The 16,576-nt window shown below is 41.9% G+C and overlaps 1 protein-coding gene across 1 annotated transcript in view; it reads left to right on the top strand.

The window, feature by feature from the left end:
• MARCHF1 (membrane associated ring-CH-type finger 1) overlaps positions 1-16,576 on the top strand; it is a 181,921-nt gene that overhangs the window by 112,885 nt on the left and 52,460 nt on the right. Inside the window, exon 3 of the mRNA XM_065405553.1 lies at positions 5,578-5,657. Within this exon, the coding sequence (XP_065261625.1) occupies positions 5,578-5,657 (80 nt within the window). The remainder of the gene's footprint in view (positions 1-5,577; positions 5,658-16,576) is intronic.

Raw genomic sequence — 16,576 nt, 5'->3', positions numbered from 1 at the left:
CTCCATTTTATGGATAGGAACCTGAGGCACAAAGTGCTTTGTCTGTTGACAAAGGAAGCCTGTGGTAGAGAAGGGAATTTAACTAGTGTCTCCCAAGTACCAGGCTAGTGCTCAAAACATGTGGGATATCCTTCCTCTCAATACACCTTGGACTAATCCAGAATTAGGCCAATTCTTAACAAACGTTTTGCTCATTTCTAAATATAATTTTGCTTCAACCACATTGAGAGTCACCCATTTTTATTCACGTTTTACAAACATTTATGTGACTGAAGTTCCCCTTACAAATGTTCGCAGAAAGCAATTAGATGCTGGGATTTGTTTGATCACAACATACAATTGGCTTTGTTTTTAAATGAAATTTATTTTGGATAAAAGCAAAATTAATTTATAAAGGTTAGGTCAATCAAACAGGTAACAGAAACAGTGGCACATGGTGCCAGGTCATCAGTCACACCACCCAACTAGTTAATCATGAAGAATTTGTTGCAGAGAACAGTTTGTGACTGATCCATCAACTGAAATTTGTTAGGAAAAAAAATCCAAATAGTTGCCAATATGGAACAAAATAATATAATTCACAGTCTCACTGTGAATTTCAACTGATGTACAGAGAAAGAGCTAAATTAACTCAAAGCCAAATTCTCCCTTGTGTAGAAGGACTGCACAAGGTCTGTGCGTTATTTAAGTCCCACCTAAACCTTCTGGGTGAATATTGGGTGAATTTCACTCTAAAGTTAACTTAGGATGTTGTGCTAGTTGAACAGTGATCTGATTCTGTCTGGTACAACTTGTGTTTGTTTCACCAAAGGACACAGCTCTTTACAGCTAAACACATATGGAAAGGTAATTGTTCAAGTGTAAGAACTGTCCTTAATTTTTTCTGAAAATACTTCACCACTTTCCACCAGGTGGACGAGGCTTTCTTCTGGCAACTAGCAGAAGTTGCTAGATCGTAGGCCCTGGTTCTCATGGGAGACTTTAATCACCCTGATATCTGCTGGGAGAGCAATACAGCGGTGCACAGACAATCCAGGAAGTTTTTGGAAAGTGTAGGGGACAATTTCCTGGTGCAAGTGCTGGAGGAACCAACTAGGGGCAGAGCTTTTCTTGACCTGCTGCTCCCAAACAGGGAAGAATTAGTAGGGGAAGCAAAAGTGGATGGGAACCTGGGAGGCAGTGACCATGAGATGGTCGAGTTCAGGATCCTGACACAAGGAAGAAAGGAGAGCAGCAGAATACGAACCCTGGACTTCAGAAAAGCAGACTTTGACTCCCTCAGGGAACAGATGGGCAGGATCCCCTGGGAGAATAACATGAAGGGCAAAGGGGTCCAGGAGAGCTGGCTGTATTTTAAAGAATCCTTATTGCGGTTGCAGGAACAAACCATCCCGATGTGTAGAAAGAATAGTAAATATGGCAGGCGACCAGCTTGGCTAAACAGTGAAATCCTTGCTGATCTTAAACGCAAAAAAGAAGCTTAGAAGAAGTGGAAGATTGGACAAATGACCAGGGAGGAGTATAAAAATATTGCTCAGGCATGCAGGAGTGAAATCAGGAAGGCCAAATCGCACTTGGAGTTGCAGCTAGCAAGAGATGTTAAGAGTAACAAGAAGGGTTTCTTCAGGTATGTTAGCAACAAGAAGAAAGTCAAGGAAAGTGTGGGACCCTTCCTGAATGAGGGAGGCAACCTAGTGACCGAGGATGTGGAAAAAGCTAATGTACTCAATGATTTTTTTGCCTCTGTCTTCACAAACAAGGTCAGCTCCCAGACTGCTGCACTGGGCAGCACAATATGGGGAGAAGGTGACCAGCCCTCGGTGGAGAAAGAAGTGGTTCGGGACTATTTAGAAAAACTGGACGTGCACAAGTCCATGGGGCCGGATGCGCTGCATCCGAGGGTGCTAAAGGAGTTGGCGGATGAGATTGCAGAGCCATTAGCCATTATTTTTGAAAACTCATGGCGATCGGGGGAGGTCCCGGATGACTGGAAAAAGGCTAATGTAGTGCCCATCTTTAAAAAAGGGAAGAAGGAGGATCCAGGGAACTACAGGCCAGTCAGCCTCACCTCAGTCCCTGGAAAAATCATGGAGCAGGTCCTCAAGGAATCAATTATGAAACACTTAGAGGAGAGGAAAGTGATCAGGAACAGTCAGCATGGATTCACCAAGGGGAAGTCGTGCCTGACTAACCTAATTGCCTTCTATGAGGAGATAACTGGCTCTGTGGATGAGGGGAAAGCAGTGGATGTGTTATTCCTTGACTTTAGCAAAGCTTTTGATATGGTCTCCCACAGTATTCTTGCTGCCAAGTTAAAGAAGTATGGGCTGGATGAATGGACTGTAAGGTGGATAGAAAGCTGGCTAGATCGTCGGGCTCAACGGGTAGTGATCAATGGCTCCATGTCTAGTTGGCAGCCAGTTTCAAGCGGAGTGCCCCAAGGGTCGGTCCTGGGGCCGGTTTTGTTTAATATCTTTATTAATGATCTGGAGGATGGTGTGGACTGCACTCTCAGCAAGTTTGCCGATGACACTAAACTAGGAGGAGTGGTAGATACACTAGAGGGTAGGGATCGGATACAGAGGGACCTAGACAAATTAGAGGATTGGGCCAAAAGAAACCTGATGAGGTTCAACAAGTACAAGTGCAGAGTCCTGCACTTAGGACGGAAGAATCCCATGCACAGCTACAGACTAGGGACTGAATGGCTAGGTAGCAGTTCTGCAGAAAACGACCTAGGGGTCACAGTGGACGAGAAGCTGGATATGAGTCAACAGTGTGCTCTTGTTGCCAAGAAGGCTAACGGCATTTTGGGCTGTATAAGTAGGGGCATTGCCAGCAGATCGAGGGACGTGATCGTTCCCCTTTATTTGACATTGGTGAGGCCTCATCTGGAGTACTGTGTCCAGTTTTGGGCCCCACACTACAAGAAGGATGTGGAAAAATTGGAAAGAGTCCAGCGGAGGGCAACAAAAATGATTAGGGGTCTGGAGCGCATGACTTATGAGGAGAGGCTGAGGGATTGTTTAGTCTCCAGAAGAGAAGAATGAGGGGGGATTTGATAGCAGCCTTCAACTACCTGAAGGGGGGTTCCAAAGAGGATGGAACTCGGCTGTTCTCAATGGTGGCAGATGACAGAACAAGGAGCAATGGTCTCAAGTTGCAGTGGGGGAGGTCTAGGTTGGATATTAGGAAACACTATTTCACTAGGAGGGTGGTGAAGCACTGGAATGCGTTACCTAGGGAGGTGGTGGAGTCTCCTTCCTTGGAGGTTTTTAAGGTCCGGCTTGACAAAGCCCTGGCCGGGATGATTTAGTTGGGAATTGGTCCTGCTTTGAGCAGGGGGTTGGACTAGATGACCTCCTGAGGTCCCTTCCAACCCTGATATTCTATGATTCTATGATTCTATGACCCATCCACCCACCCCAAAAAAGAAAAGACCAGAGGAACAGGCAAGGTTTGTCCATGCCATAGAGCTTAGCAGGTATAGAGCATGGGTGGGTCCAGTAGTACCAAGGGCAGAGGATCCACTGCTATGTGGAATCTCTTTTCTGTCCTACCTGCAGGGAGCCTGTGTAAGGCCCCATAAGCTGGGTTGGAGCAATTGCCAGATAGCAACTCCTTGGCTGCTCTGTGGCCTGGATGGATTGTTCTCATGCCCTTATCCACTACGCACTTGCTGGTGCACAGTCCAGCTGTTTGGTCAGACACTGAGCCCTGCATTTTCTTCCTGTGTCAATGCTGTAGTAAGTAGTCACGCAAACTGCCTGAGACATGAGTTATATATCACTTAACAAGGCTTATCACAGATGTTGAGATAAGGAAGAATATATTCCACAGCGCACACACACCAGCTGTTTCTAACATCCTCTTTCCCCAGATGTAATTGACTCTGCCTTTTCTCCTTCAAAATTGTTGAATTGAGATGTTTGTTTATGTAGAGAGACAAGGAACATAAAATGTTTTCTCCATTGATGACTGATTTTTTTCATTCAGTGGCAGACACTTTAATGTGCCACATGTGCCTAACGACACATCACACCTGAGTTTTATAACAGACAGAAGGGACTTAATCCATCCAAAAGCAATTTTAACATGCATGCTTTCTCACATCACACCATTATCAAGTTCAATTTTTTATTCCTAAGGTTTTATTTTTTTTAATGACTGAATCCCTCACCCATGCAGACTTCGCTTCAAATCCTACCTTGGCTCCCAAGTCTCAGTTGAGTCCATATTAAAAATCATCATAACACAGTGGTGGTCCTGCTCGAGACACTCAGACCTTAAACGTTATGGATGTTATGGGTCAGGATTAAGCTGCAGTGGCAGGAAGCTCTTGATGCCTCTATCAACAATGTTTAGCTTGGGCTATTAATTCCTTATTTTCATTACAAAATTCACACCTGATCAAAATAAAAATTGACATCCTCCCCTGTGCAAAGTAATGCAGGAGTCAGTTTGATAGTGGTCTATATAATATTTGCCTTAACTAGGGCCTATGATTTATCAGCATTAAATTTTGGTGTCTGATCCTTTGCATTCTCAGCTCCTATTTAATATTCATTCTTCTCCTGTATGTGGTCTGATTGTCTTGGACACGTTTCCTTCATGTTTAGCATTCATGATACTCTGGCTCCCACTGAATTGAAGGTTTTCAGCACCTCACAGGGATGCATCCCATATCATAGTGCCCATATCAGCCATGGGGAGGGTTCAGATACTTCAGCTACTTTATGGCTCCCTCTCCCTATAGAAGCAAGCGTGCTGCCTCCACAATCTAGTCCCTGGTAAACCAGGAATCTCTCAGGACCTAAATTTGGATCCCCCACAGCTACCCTACCAATAAACTATCAGGCAGACCAAAATTGTTTCTTGTCAGCACCATCAAAACATGTTTCTTACTGGATGCGCTTTGCAAATTGCAGTGACAACCTTAGGAAGGGAATTGTGTACAGTAGATGTGTATTGAATTTCTCTCTCCTGCTGTTTGGAGAATGTGATAGGCTCTGTAGAGTTGCAGCCTGAACTTTGGACTTTCTCAGGCTCATCAATTTCACATTCATTCAACCCCGGTAGATGATTTGATTGCCTTGGAAACCTTTTTAAAAAATGCTTTAATATTCATGATGCTTGGTCACTCCGTGCCACGCAGGTTTGCCAGCTGAGCCTCTGTGCTCATCCTGACTCAGACTAATGTCAATGTGTTTTATTTAATTCTGACAAGGATCGTCATACTTATTTGCCTGCTTGAAATAGAAAACAACCTTCTTTCCCATCAAACACTTACAGTAGATCAGAACTAAAATGAAATCTCAGCTGATGAAAGTCTCTTCCTGAAACAAAAAAATATCCAAGGGCAAATGAGAGCTGCAACCCTTCAGTCACATTTAGTTCCTCAAAAAGGTTTTACTTCTGTTCACTCTTCCTGTATTTTGCGAACTTGTGTGCTTGCAACAGAAGACGATGCACAACTGCAACAATTGTTTAAACTTTTTAATCATGTGGCAAAGCAGTAAAATATCTGCAATGTATTTCATGAGCAAAGATTCCAAATTGTCTAACTTTTTTCAACAGGCAAGCAGTCCTACAACAGGAACAGCTCCTAGGAGTCAGTCACGGTTGTCTGTATGCCCTTCTACTCAGGACATCTGTAGGTAGGTGCTGAATCAGTCATTTAAATCTGTCTGTCAAACATTAGTTGTTTTCTTTAGCTAATAAGCTATAAGCTCTTGCTTCTGCCTGGCATTATTCATGAATTACATACATCTGGGTTTTCTTTTGAGCTCTTGTTTTTGTCATGTTTCCTTTTCAGTCTCATATTTTCTATTAAATCAACTCGTTTCTATTTTCATCTTTTTTTTTTCTTTTTCTCTCTCCTTACCATTTTCCATCCCTTTCCTTTGCTGCTGCTTTGTTTAGATCTACCACCTTGCATGATGTGTCAGAAGATGAGTTTGAACATGCAACACCTGTCATGGTGCTGACCCCTGCTAGTAGGGAGTCTGGTAAGAAACAAGTGAAACGAAGGTATAGGCGGAGGAAAGAGACTGGTGACAATGTTGAGCATACAGAAAAGCAAAGAAAAGAGAAGGACTGCAGATTGTACCCGATGGTTGCAAGCTCCAGATGCAGTGCTTTGCACAAGGAAACATCTGATTCATCATCCTCAGATGAGAATCAGTGGGCTCAGGCTAGAAGGAGAGCCAGAGAAAAGGTTAAAAAGCCCAGGAGAGGGAGAAGGAGCAATAGATCTTGCAGTAACACAGATGGATCTCCAAATAACAATGCCATTGAACTTGTCACTCTGGGGACAACAGGGGAAAAGAAAAAAGAGGTGTCTGATTCTGATAATCACACTTTAAATCACCGGAGGAGAAGGGTTTCAAGATGTAAAGAATCTTGCCTTTCACTGTCTTCAGTGTCCTCTCTGGAGGCGAGGAATTATTCAAGAAAATGTGGAAAAAACAGGGGCAGAAGCTACCCCCAAGAGCTGCAGTCTTCATCTCACCTTAGACAAAATAAAGTGGTCGAGGAAGGCTTTACAGAAAGAGGCTCTGGCAGTGATACTCTGATAGTTCCAGAAAATGGAGAACCTGTTGGGGCAGCGCCCAATGTGACTGATGCAGTTCAGAAACTTCCTGTTTTATATGATGACTGGTCTGATGATTTAGAAGTATGCAGGTTAGTCTCTAATAAGAAAGATTGGATATTACCAAAAGGAATTGATTATTGCCATGAATTATACATGTGCCTTTTACCTGATTCTTGCTGTCATTTGGATCTTTTTTGTATAACTACTGCTCAGTAGCTATCTGTTAGGGACTGTGATACATAGCACAAAATAGTTGATAAAGGAAGATTTCTAAAGATAGGACACCTAACTCATTTAACAACACTAGTAGCACAGAATTAGATTCCCACCTCCTACATGGTGATTTGTCCTACCAAGTTTGAGACGCTGTGCACTCAGGCATGAGAATCAGAGATTGAATGGGAAGATCAGATAGCTCAATGCTAATGGGATACGGAGGCTTTCATTCTTATATGACCAGTTCAAATCCACCTCTGGTCTGTAGTGATTGAAATGTGTTACTCTCTGGGACTGTTCATAGACCTACATGAAGTGAGTTCTTGGTCTCAAGTCAGTGCATATTACATATGACATCCTTATAGCTGTTATTCCTTTGGCAGGCTTGGCACATACATTAAGGGTTGTATCAGCATGAATAGTGAACTACCTTCCAGGTTAGGACGGAGGTATGCTGGCAGGTAGTGTGGGGAAGTTTGTGCAGCTGCTATCCATGATGTGTTATGTGAATTAATAGAGGTCTTTGGTTTCCAAGGTTGTCAGTCTGGCACCATTCACAGTGACAGACCCTTGGAAGTGCATGGAATAATAATAAATTTAATATTTGAAGGAAAAAATATATTAAAAGGAATTAGAATTTAGATAAAGTAACATCAACAAGTTGTCTAGCTAAGGAGAGAAGTTGTGCCTGAGGGAACTATTAAAAGGAAGGATTTCAGACCAACATCACAACATTAAATCAGTACATGGCAGTGTGTCAGTGGATCTGAAAGATCATAGGATTGTGAGTAAAAACACTCTTCAGCTTTAAAACTGAGTGAACTTGAGTAAATCAATTCATCAGTAAATTGAAAAGGAAGTTATAGGGGAGAATCAGGCATTAAAGTTAATATTTCTTTAAAAAAATATGCTGGACCTGTTTCTCATTTACAGTGAGTCCCCTGGCAGTGGGCCTTACTGTAAATGAGAATCAGACCTAATATATTGGTACAGTAACTGGAAACTTGCAATCTTCTTTTTGGGAAGAATTGGTATGAAAATGTAAACAGAAGTAGAATGAGGAAATGAATGTGTGTGGTGAAACTACATGGCGTGATACAGTATACTTTGTGGCAGTAAGCTGGCAGTAAGCTCCAATGGTCCTGGTTAAGAAAATTGTCAGGCAGTGGAAGTATAGACAGTGTGCTCCTTCAGATTACTATATGTAAGATATAATTATTAGTGGATCATGTGCTGTACATCCTTCAATATGTTAGGCAAGCCACAACATAGCTTCCTTTTTCATTATTTGTTTGTTGTATCTGCCTGTTGTGTCTTATCCTGTACGTACATTGTGAGATCTTGGGAGCAGGGCCCATCATTTTGTTTTGTGTTTTGGCCCTGATCCATGCTTGGGGCCCTACCTACTGCTGCAATAAATTATTAATTAGTATTATTATTATTACAGTAGCACTTTGAGACCCGAACATATATTGAGGCTCCATGTGCTAGGTACTGTACAAATATAGAGTAAGAAAATTCAGTTATGAACTGAATATAATCCTCTCTTTACCCAAAATAAGTATGTCCACACAAGGGCTTGCCCGGATTTAACTAAATCAATTTTAAAAAACGATTTAAATGAAACAAGTGTAACTTTTTCAGGTAGACGGGGCCTAGTTGCTGCCCCAACCCATGAACTCAAATTGTGTTTTCAGATGCAAGCATGGACTCCATTTTTCTCTTTATCGCTTTTTTGTCCACCCACCCAGCTTTACTTTGACTGTCCTGGGAATCCTCTATCTGTAGGGCTATGGCTGCTACCTAATCCACATTTTGCTCACCCTGGGGCTTGCAGGAAAGGAGGAGAAAGAAGGTCATGTAGGGTGAGAAGGAGGCCTAGGAACTGTTAGATTAAATTTCCTTTATCATCTTAGGCGTTTCTCAAGTGTACTTTCACTACAGTGTTTATGCACCAAAATAAATGTGTGGTACATTAGGTAGGGTTAGAAACTAGAAGATAGGAGGATATTACAGAGAGGGAAATAGGAGGACCCTTTAAGGTTCAATCTTCATAGTTGCTTTTACAGCAGTGTAAAAGTTCCTGGCTTGAGGCTGGAAGTGAAACTTTTGAAGGTTCACATAAAACTCTGGCCCAGGCTCAAGTGTAGTGAAAAAGGGCTGCCCAGCTTAGAGAGGGGTGTGCCCTACTTGATCTCATGGTAAACATGAACACGGAGGAGGTATATGAAAGGATCAGGCACCCTTATGAGGAGTTGGCAAATCTCTCTACCTGGCTCTTTGCCCCATCTTGTTGACTCTTCATTGTAGTGGCACTGTTGCTGTGCTAGTATTAGATATGGATGGGATAGAAACTGGTAGCTTCCTGTTTTTCCACTCCATCCTGATTCTGTTAGATATGGCCAAGGTTGGAATGTGTAACTGCCTTAGTTGAATCCAAGTGTTTTGTCCTGGTTTGATTATAAAAATAAGGGAAGCACGTTTTCTTCTTGTACTACATATTAGTAAGAAATCTCCACTATTGTAATTTTGCTGCATACACAATTCCTTTCTAGTTTATTAAAAAACTCCCTGTTAACATTCAGCAACATCTAATACCTGCTTGACCCATGTACCTATCTTCAGTATTCACTCTGAAAATACACACAGACACATGCAACCCAAAATAAGACTCAAAGAGTGATTAAAATCACAAAAGAAAGCATCACAGGCATGTTTAAAATTAGATAAATGCTTGAACAGAGTCTCAGCCCTGACTTTGCCAGCTTGGAATTGCTGAGGGAGCACACAAATGCAGGTGGAAAGCTACCCTAAAGGAGTAGCCAAAGATTCCCCTGACATCAGGAGGAACAAGGAAGGGGTGAGGCAGAGTACATGGCATTCCACCTGAGACCTAGGCAGCTCTGCAGTGTCAGTGTGTGACTGCTACAGCCTACATAATTGGATCCGTGGCGCCTCCTTTCCCTGTCACTCTGCTCAGCTCTATGGAGTGTAAATGTGGCACAGCTGAGAATCTGCCCTCTTCTTTTAAAATGCTGCCATGTTAACAGAGACATAAGGCCACCCTTTCCTCACTCTCAGGGAAAGTGCTGTATTTCTTGCAGTCATTCTAGATCAGTGGTCTCCAAAGTGGGGTGCGCGCACCCCAGGGGGTGTGCAAGAGGATCCTTCAGGGTGTGCTGTAGGAGGAGCAGCTTTTTGCTTCGGCAGTTCGGCTTTTTTGTTGTTGTTGCTGGGGGTGGCAAAAATGGTAGAGCTGGCCCTGCGGCATGGCAGGGGGTGCATGCTCAAATTTTGTTTATTGATAGGAGTGCGCGATCAAAAAAGTTTGGAGACCACTGTTCTAGATGTATCACCTATGGAAGATTGCACATCTAGGAAGGATGCTACAAAATCAAAAGCATGCTAATTTTTCATGGCTACTAAGTTATTTTACTTGTTAAATTTGCCTACAGCTACACAGAAGGGAGAAGATTTATTATGCGATAATACTGATTCAGCTGAAAGAATCTTACTAGGTACTGTGGTACAAGCTACTTAGCTATTTAGTCAACAGCTGATTTGTAGTTTCTTTCCATAGATTCAAATGTTTCTTTCAGGAATAAAAAAGGAATGAAATATTCACTTTGGGGTAGGTGTATGTGCTCATATAGTCACACTCTTCTGCACTGCATATCCTGGCATATAGGGCACACACTCTACCTATGTATGTGTGGTATTCAGAGTGAGTAAAGTGCTGCCAACATATTAATAAGGAGCTCCCTCCAAATTTTCCACATAAGTCAGTGATGCATGTTTACTGCAGTGTAAGACTGGGTGGCTGGTCGGGGAATGGACACTTTAGCGTCTTGAGGTCGAACAAGCTTCCCCTCATGAGAGGTGGTCTCTTTTAGCTGGGGCAAGGGGTTAGGTCAGGGAAGTGGATCTCTGCATTGTATGGGGGTGTCTCCGTGCCCTAGTGGTTGACAGCTGAGGATACCAAATTCAGGACAAACTGCTGAGGCTCATGCCAAACTGGTGGTTATTCTATTGTTAGATATACCAAGCCAGAAACAAAAGTAACCTTCTGTCTCACCACACTGGTTAACAAGAAGTCCAAACTGCAGTCTCCTTAGGCATTCCAGCCCTTGTTTCACCACCCAGAAACTAGATTTATGATGTGTGGTTATTTAAAACCAATGTATCCAATAAAGGGTCCTTCTAATCTCAAAAGAGCAGCCATTTAGCCAGGTCCATTTATAACTCAGATCTTACCCAATAATCACACTGTTGCCAATCCTTTATTATCTAATATCTAAAAGTTTATTTATAAGAGAAAAGGAGGAGAGAGTTAAAATTGATCAAAGAAATTATATACATACCTACATACATACATACTCATTGCAAAGTTCTTGGATCAGGTTTGTAGCAATGTTGGAATAAACTACTGGCTTGTAAAGTCTCAGCTTCCAAGAGATTGGAAGGTTCTCAGTCCATTGGTTGGAATGCTCCTTTTGGTGTAAGTTCATAGTCCAGAGATCAGAGCAGGAAAGAGGCAAAATGGAGATGCTTCCAGGGTCTTTTATATCATCACCCATGTGAGGAGGATGCTCTTATTCTTAGTTTGTGGAAAATTACAGGCACAAGATGAAGTCCAGGGTCACATGCCCTTGCATGCTTTGATGACTCATAGGAGTAGCCATTACTCATATTCTGGCTAATGGGGTGGGGACAAGCTGCTTCTATATCCATTGTGAGAGCTAAGTGTCCTTTAATGGTTGGTCCATTCACAATGTGCCGGCTAGACTGGATGTAAACTACCTAGTGGGGGTTACCTGAGGAGCAAATGCGTTTGAAATACAGGTATATAGTCAATATTTTCAACTTCAGATACAAAAATGATACATGCTATAAACAAGATAATCGTACTCAGCAAATCATAACTTTTCCATTGACACTTTACATGATATACTTTGTACAAGATGTGTTGCAATTGTACAAGAGAGGCAATATTAATGAGATAATGGTCATGTTTAAATCATACAGCATCACAGGGGGGCTCCCTCCCTGTTCAAATTCCAAGATGGCTGGGCAGGCAGGTAGTGGCAAGGAGAAATGCAGGACTTGCTTATATGCACAAGCTTACCTCTCTTCCTCATGCAGTATTTGAGCTGCTGGTGAAAGGATGTATGTATGTATGGTATTAGGCCTACAAGTTTTGTCTCCAACATGCTCCTAATAGAATGGGTGGGGATACCAGAAGAGCCATCCCTTTGCAGTATATTAATTGGCTGTGGGAGTGGTTGATGTACGTGTGATGTAGTGGCTACCTCAGCAAGTACTGTAAAATTCCAAGCCTTAGAATTCTCAGTGACTTCAGTGGGCTTTGTCTTGTGTTCTATATTATTCCTAAAGGGGAGGATGAAATCATGGGTGGGATAGTTTAAAACTCAGTTTAAGTCACTGTTGAGGGTAGCTCCATGGCCTGGATAGGTCCCCAGTGTTACTCAAACAACCCTGCAGCGGTCCCTCCCTGGGGTGCCTTATGGGCCACAGCACTGTCTGGAATCTCCCCCCAACACACCTTTATGCTAGGGTTTACCCATGCGATCATTGGAGGGCAGCCCTACAGCTCAGTGCCTGTGCCAAGGGACTCCTCCCCCTAGCGGAAATGGGGCTGTTAGGGCTCCTTTACATCACTATAGCCCTTGTGCCTGGTGTAAAGGGGCTGGAACCAGGATGAAAATCTCATCCCTGGAATTTCAGCATTGGAATTATGAAGAAGTGCTAGTTAGAAATGGTATTAATTCAGAATCAATAGATGAGACGCTCCTGGAAGACTGTTGATTGTGATATGAAAGGAGCACTGAGGGATTTTTGATTTACACTGTGGTTCTGTTTTTTATCCCAAAGGTTTTTGCAGTTGAAAGGACTGGATCAATTCTACAGTTTCTATAATACTAAACTGTAATTGGTTGAAACTATGCATTTCTTTTAAAAACACATTTAAATAAGACAGATTCATCACCGTAACAAAAATTATTTACATGCACAGTAGAATCCTGATTTTTCTAAACTTCTTGAGTGGAAACAAATATGTTCAGATAATTGAGAGTTAATAGTCAGGGAGTGAATGGAACAGAAAGAGATGCTTAGCGATCATTAGAAAGGGAGGTTTAGATGGGGGGATTGGTAATGAAATCTGCATAATCCACTTCAAACATCACTTAAATAAAATCAGCTTTTTAGTAGAAAAGTTTTGGTGAATGTATTAAGTTGATTTGATTTTTTTTAATCACTCTTTCTGGACTATATTATAAATACTTCAAAAGAAATGAGATGAGGCATTATTGTTTTCAACCACTGACATAAGTAATTTAAACATCATGTAAATTATATTACATAGGGTACATGAAAACGTAATTATGAAATAATAAAATTCCTGAACTCATGATTTCACTACGTAAAATCAAGTGTTATAATCATGTATCTGTTGTGTATAAAATTAACATGTGTCTTATTGGTACTGAACTTTAATCACTTAATACTCATCAGGTTGGGATCCAAAGGGAAAAAGTCTAAAAGTTGAGAAGAAGCTTGGGAAGACAGAGTCCTTCTAAGATTAGTCTTGAGACGAACTGTAGAGCTAGAGATGTATTTATTTCTGCAGCTGTTAACCTTCACATGAGGATATTAACATTAAAACCTAGATGCTTAGTGTAAATCAATGCAGAGCCCTTTATTTCAATGGAGCAAGGCTAATTTACACTATCTGAGACTTTGGCCCTAACTACTGAAACTTGAACATCATTGATTAAGAAAATATAGTTTGCTTAGATCTCAGAAGTATTCAAAATGAAGGTATCTTAAGTGTATTTTGTCAAGTCTGCTGGCAAATCTTGCACGTTTGTCAGTTGCTAACAAAATGATGATCCCAGTATAAAGGAGAGAGAATCTAAGGGCTGTTTCCACCCACATTAAGACTGCTTTATGCTGCCTGATCTGTCCTTACTGTAACAGAGAATCACTTTGAAAAAGAAAGCCCTTACTTCCTTTGTAATAAAAGCTTAGGTCAGCAATCCTTTGACACACTATACTAAGTTCACTGAAGCGAGCATCCATAGCAACATTCCAAAGTAAAAAAGTTAATAACTTTTAAAATTAGACTTTAAGCAACTAAGTTTTAGTAATGGGCACAAATCTCATCTGGGAGAGTCCAGTAAACTAGGTAGTCCTCTTCTACTTTCCAGTTTTACTGGGAAATAGCAAAAAGTTAGAAGGCTGTTGGAACTATGTTTAACAGAGTTTTTGGGGGGAGGTGGGGGTTATAATAAATTAATTGCTTATCCAAATTACTTCAAATTTTCTAGAAAAAAGCTACCCAAACTTGAGGTGGATGGGACTTCTTTTGATGGATTTTATGGCAGCAGGGGGCAACATCAGATTTAAAATGGAAACTTGGTAGCAATCTTAACTGTGAATAGACTTCTGTTGCTCCATATCCTTTTTCCTTTCATTTAGAGTTTCTTGCAGGGCTCATCTGTTTGTAACAGCTCTCTAAAAGAAATATGGTATTTACTGGAAGAGTGATCACAGCTCAGGCTAGTACCCAGAGTAGCAAAAGTGTGGTGCAATGAAGAAGCAGTGTTTTTTATAAGACATGTAGATGCTGCTGGCTATGTTGCAGCTTGTTAGATAAATGTCCCTGCATGGTGGAATTATGGTTGTTGGAGGCCTGGTCTACGCTAGGACCATATGTGTAGCTATAAAAATATGCAACCCTGAGAGTTGTAGCTAAACCTACCTAACCCCAGTGTAGACAGCTCTAGGTTGACGGAAGGAGGTGGATCCAGCTCAGGGAGGTGGATTACCTACACTGATGGGGAAAGCCCTCCCGTCTGTGTAGGTAGTGTCTATACTAAAGCACTACAATTGCAGCGGTGCAGCTGCGCTGCTGTAGCATTTTAAGGGCTTGGTTACACTTGCGAGTTACAGCGCAATAAAGGAGCCCCGGGCGCCCTAGCTCACTACCCGTCTACACTGGCAAGGCACGTAGAACGCTCTGACTCCGCGGCTACAGTGAGTGGAATAACGTTTGCTGTGCCCACGCTGGAGCGCCGCGGCGCCAGTGTGAACAAGGTGTTGCAATACTGCGCTCTGATTGGCCTCCGGAAATGTCCCATAATCCCCTTAAGTCAAGTGGCCACTCTTGTCTTTGTTTTGAATCACAGCAGGAATGCGGATATGCCCTTTGAAAGCTCCATTTTTGACAGCCGGCTGCTTATCTGCTCCGAGACAAAGCAACCATTAGTGTGGAATGCTGTGTGAGAGAGAGAGAGGCGGGGGGGGGGGGTGTCTGCTGCTGTCTGAACTTACAAGACAGCATGCTGACATGCTCTCAGCCCCCCCAAAACCGACTCTCTCTCCCCCCACATACACACAACACACTCCCTGTCACACTCCACCCCCCCAACCCCCATTTGAAAAGCACGTTGCAGTCACTTGCATGCTGGGATAGCTACCCATAATGCACCGCTCCCAATGCCACTTCAAGTGCCGCAAATGTGGCCACACCAGTGCGCTTGATGCTGTCAGTGTGGACAGACTGCAGTGCTTTCCCTACTGCACTCTATGAAGGCTGGTTTAACTCAAAGCACTCTACATCTGCAAGTGTAGCCATGCCCTAAGTGTAGACAAGCTCTGAGCCTCCTTTCCCAAAATTTTGGCACAGGTTTTGCCAGGGGCACGGATAGTGTGAGAATATAGTAGGGAAAGCCTTATTACGCACTGGTACGGGGAACTCCACCAGTGACCCTGATATAAAACTATAATTGAGGAATCAAGGGTTGCATCTCTTGAATAGGTCATCAAGTTGTTGCTTTCAGCATTTATCTCTGATTAACAGAGATGTAGAGGCTATTGGCTGATGTGTATATTGCAATGTATATTATTAAAATTGTGGGTTTGGTTCCTTAATCCTAAATTTTGGGGTGTTATGAGGTCTTGTTTTGCACTGCAATTTTGAGTGTCACTGGCAGTGCATTGGGATAGAAATGAGTCGTAACTATTTACATGATTAAACTGTTCATCAGTTATAATTAAAGAAGATTACTAGAAGTAATGTAGACAAAATAAATCGTTCATAGCCTGCATTCCCTAGTACATTTTGCTCTTGACTCTCTTCTTTATTCTGATCACGTTTTGAGAAATCAAGAGAGCATCTTACCAGAACCATTATGAAATTATGTTAGTGTGGTACAACATTTTCAAAAGGTGTTTTTCTGTATTCAGATAGAGACAGCTGACTATATGGCATAATGGAAGGGCAGGAATGACAGAGCAGAGGTATACAAATTGATTACATTCAGTATGCAGAATTAATGTGCTTCATTCACACTAGGTTTAGAGGGAGAGGAAGACCAATTTGTCATTTAGATTATTTTATACTGAAAAACCTGGAATAGAAAGAAAAAGAGAGTACGTGATCAGAAGGCAAGTCTGCCAAATGAAGGAGGGAGAAACTCAATATGCTGTTGTCTACTGCTGGATGAACTATCCAGAGAGAATAATTTATTCAGCAAATTTAACTCTTTTTCCTGTTGACAAATTATCTGAGCTGGGTTTGATTCTTATAAATGTGTTAATTATTTGCTGTGGGTTGTTCACAGTCTAAATTTTCAGTCATTTGCTGTTTGTGGTGTATGATTGATTACCTAAGACACATGGTATTGACACATCCAACTGGATGACTGAAATTTTTATAATGGACTTTTCAAGACTGCCAAA

This window comes from Emys orbicularis, chromosome 5 (genome assembly GCF_028017835.1).
Source record: "Emys orbicularis isolate rEmyOrb1 chromosome 5, rEmyOrb1.hap1, whole genome shotgun sequence".
NCBI classification, from domain to species: domain Eukaryota; kingdom Metazoa; phylum Chordata; order Testudines; family Emydidae; genus Emys; species Emys orbicularis.
This window is presented reverse-complemented; position numbering and strand designations above follow the sequence as displayed.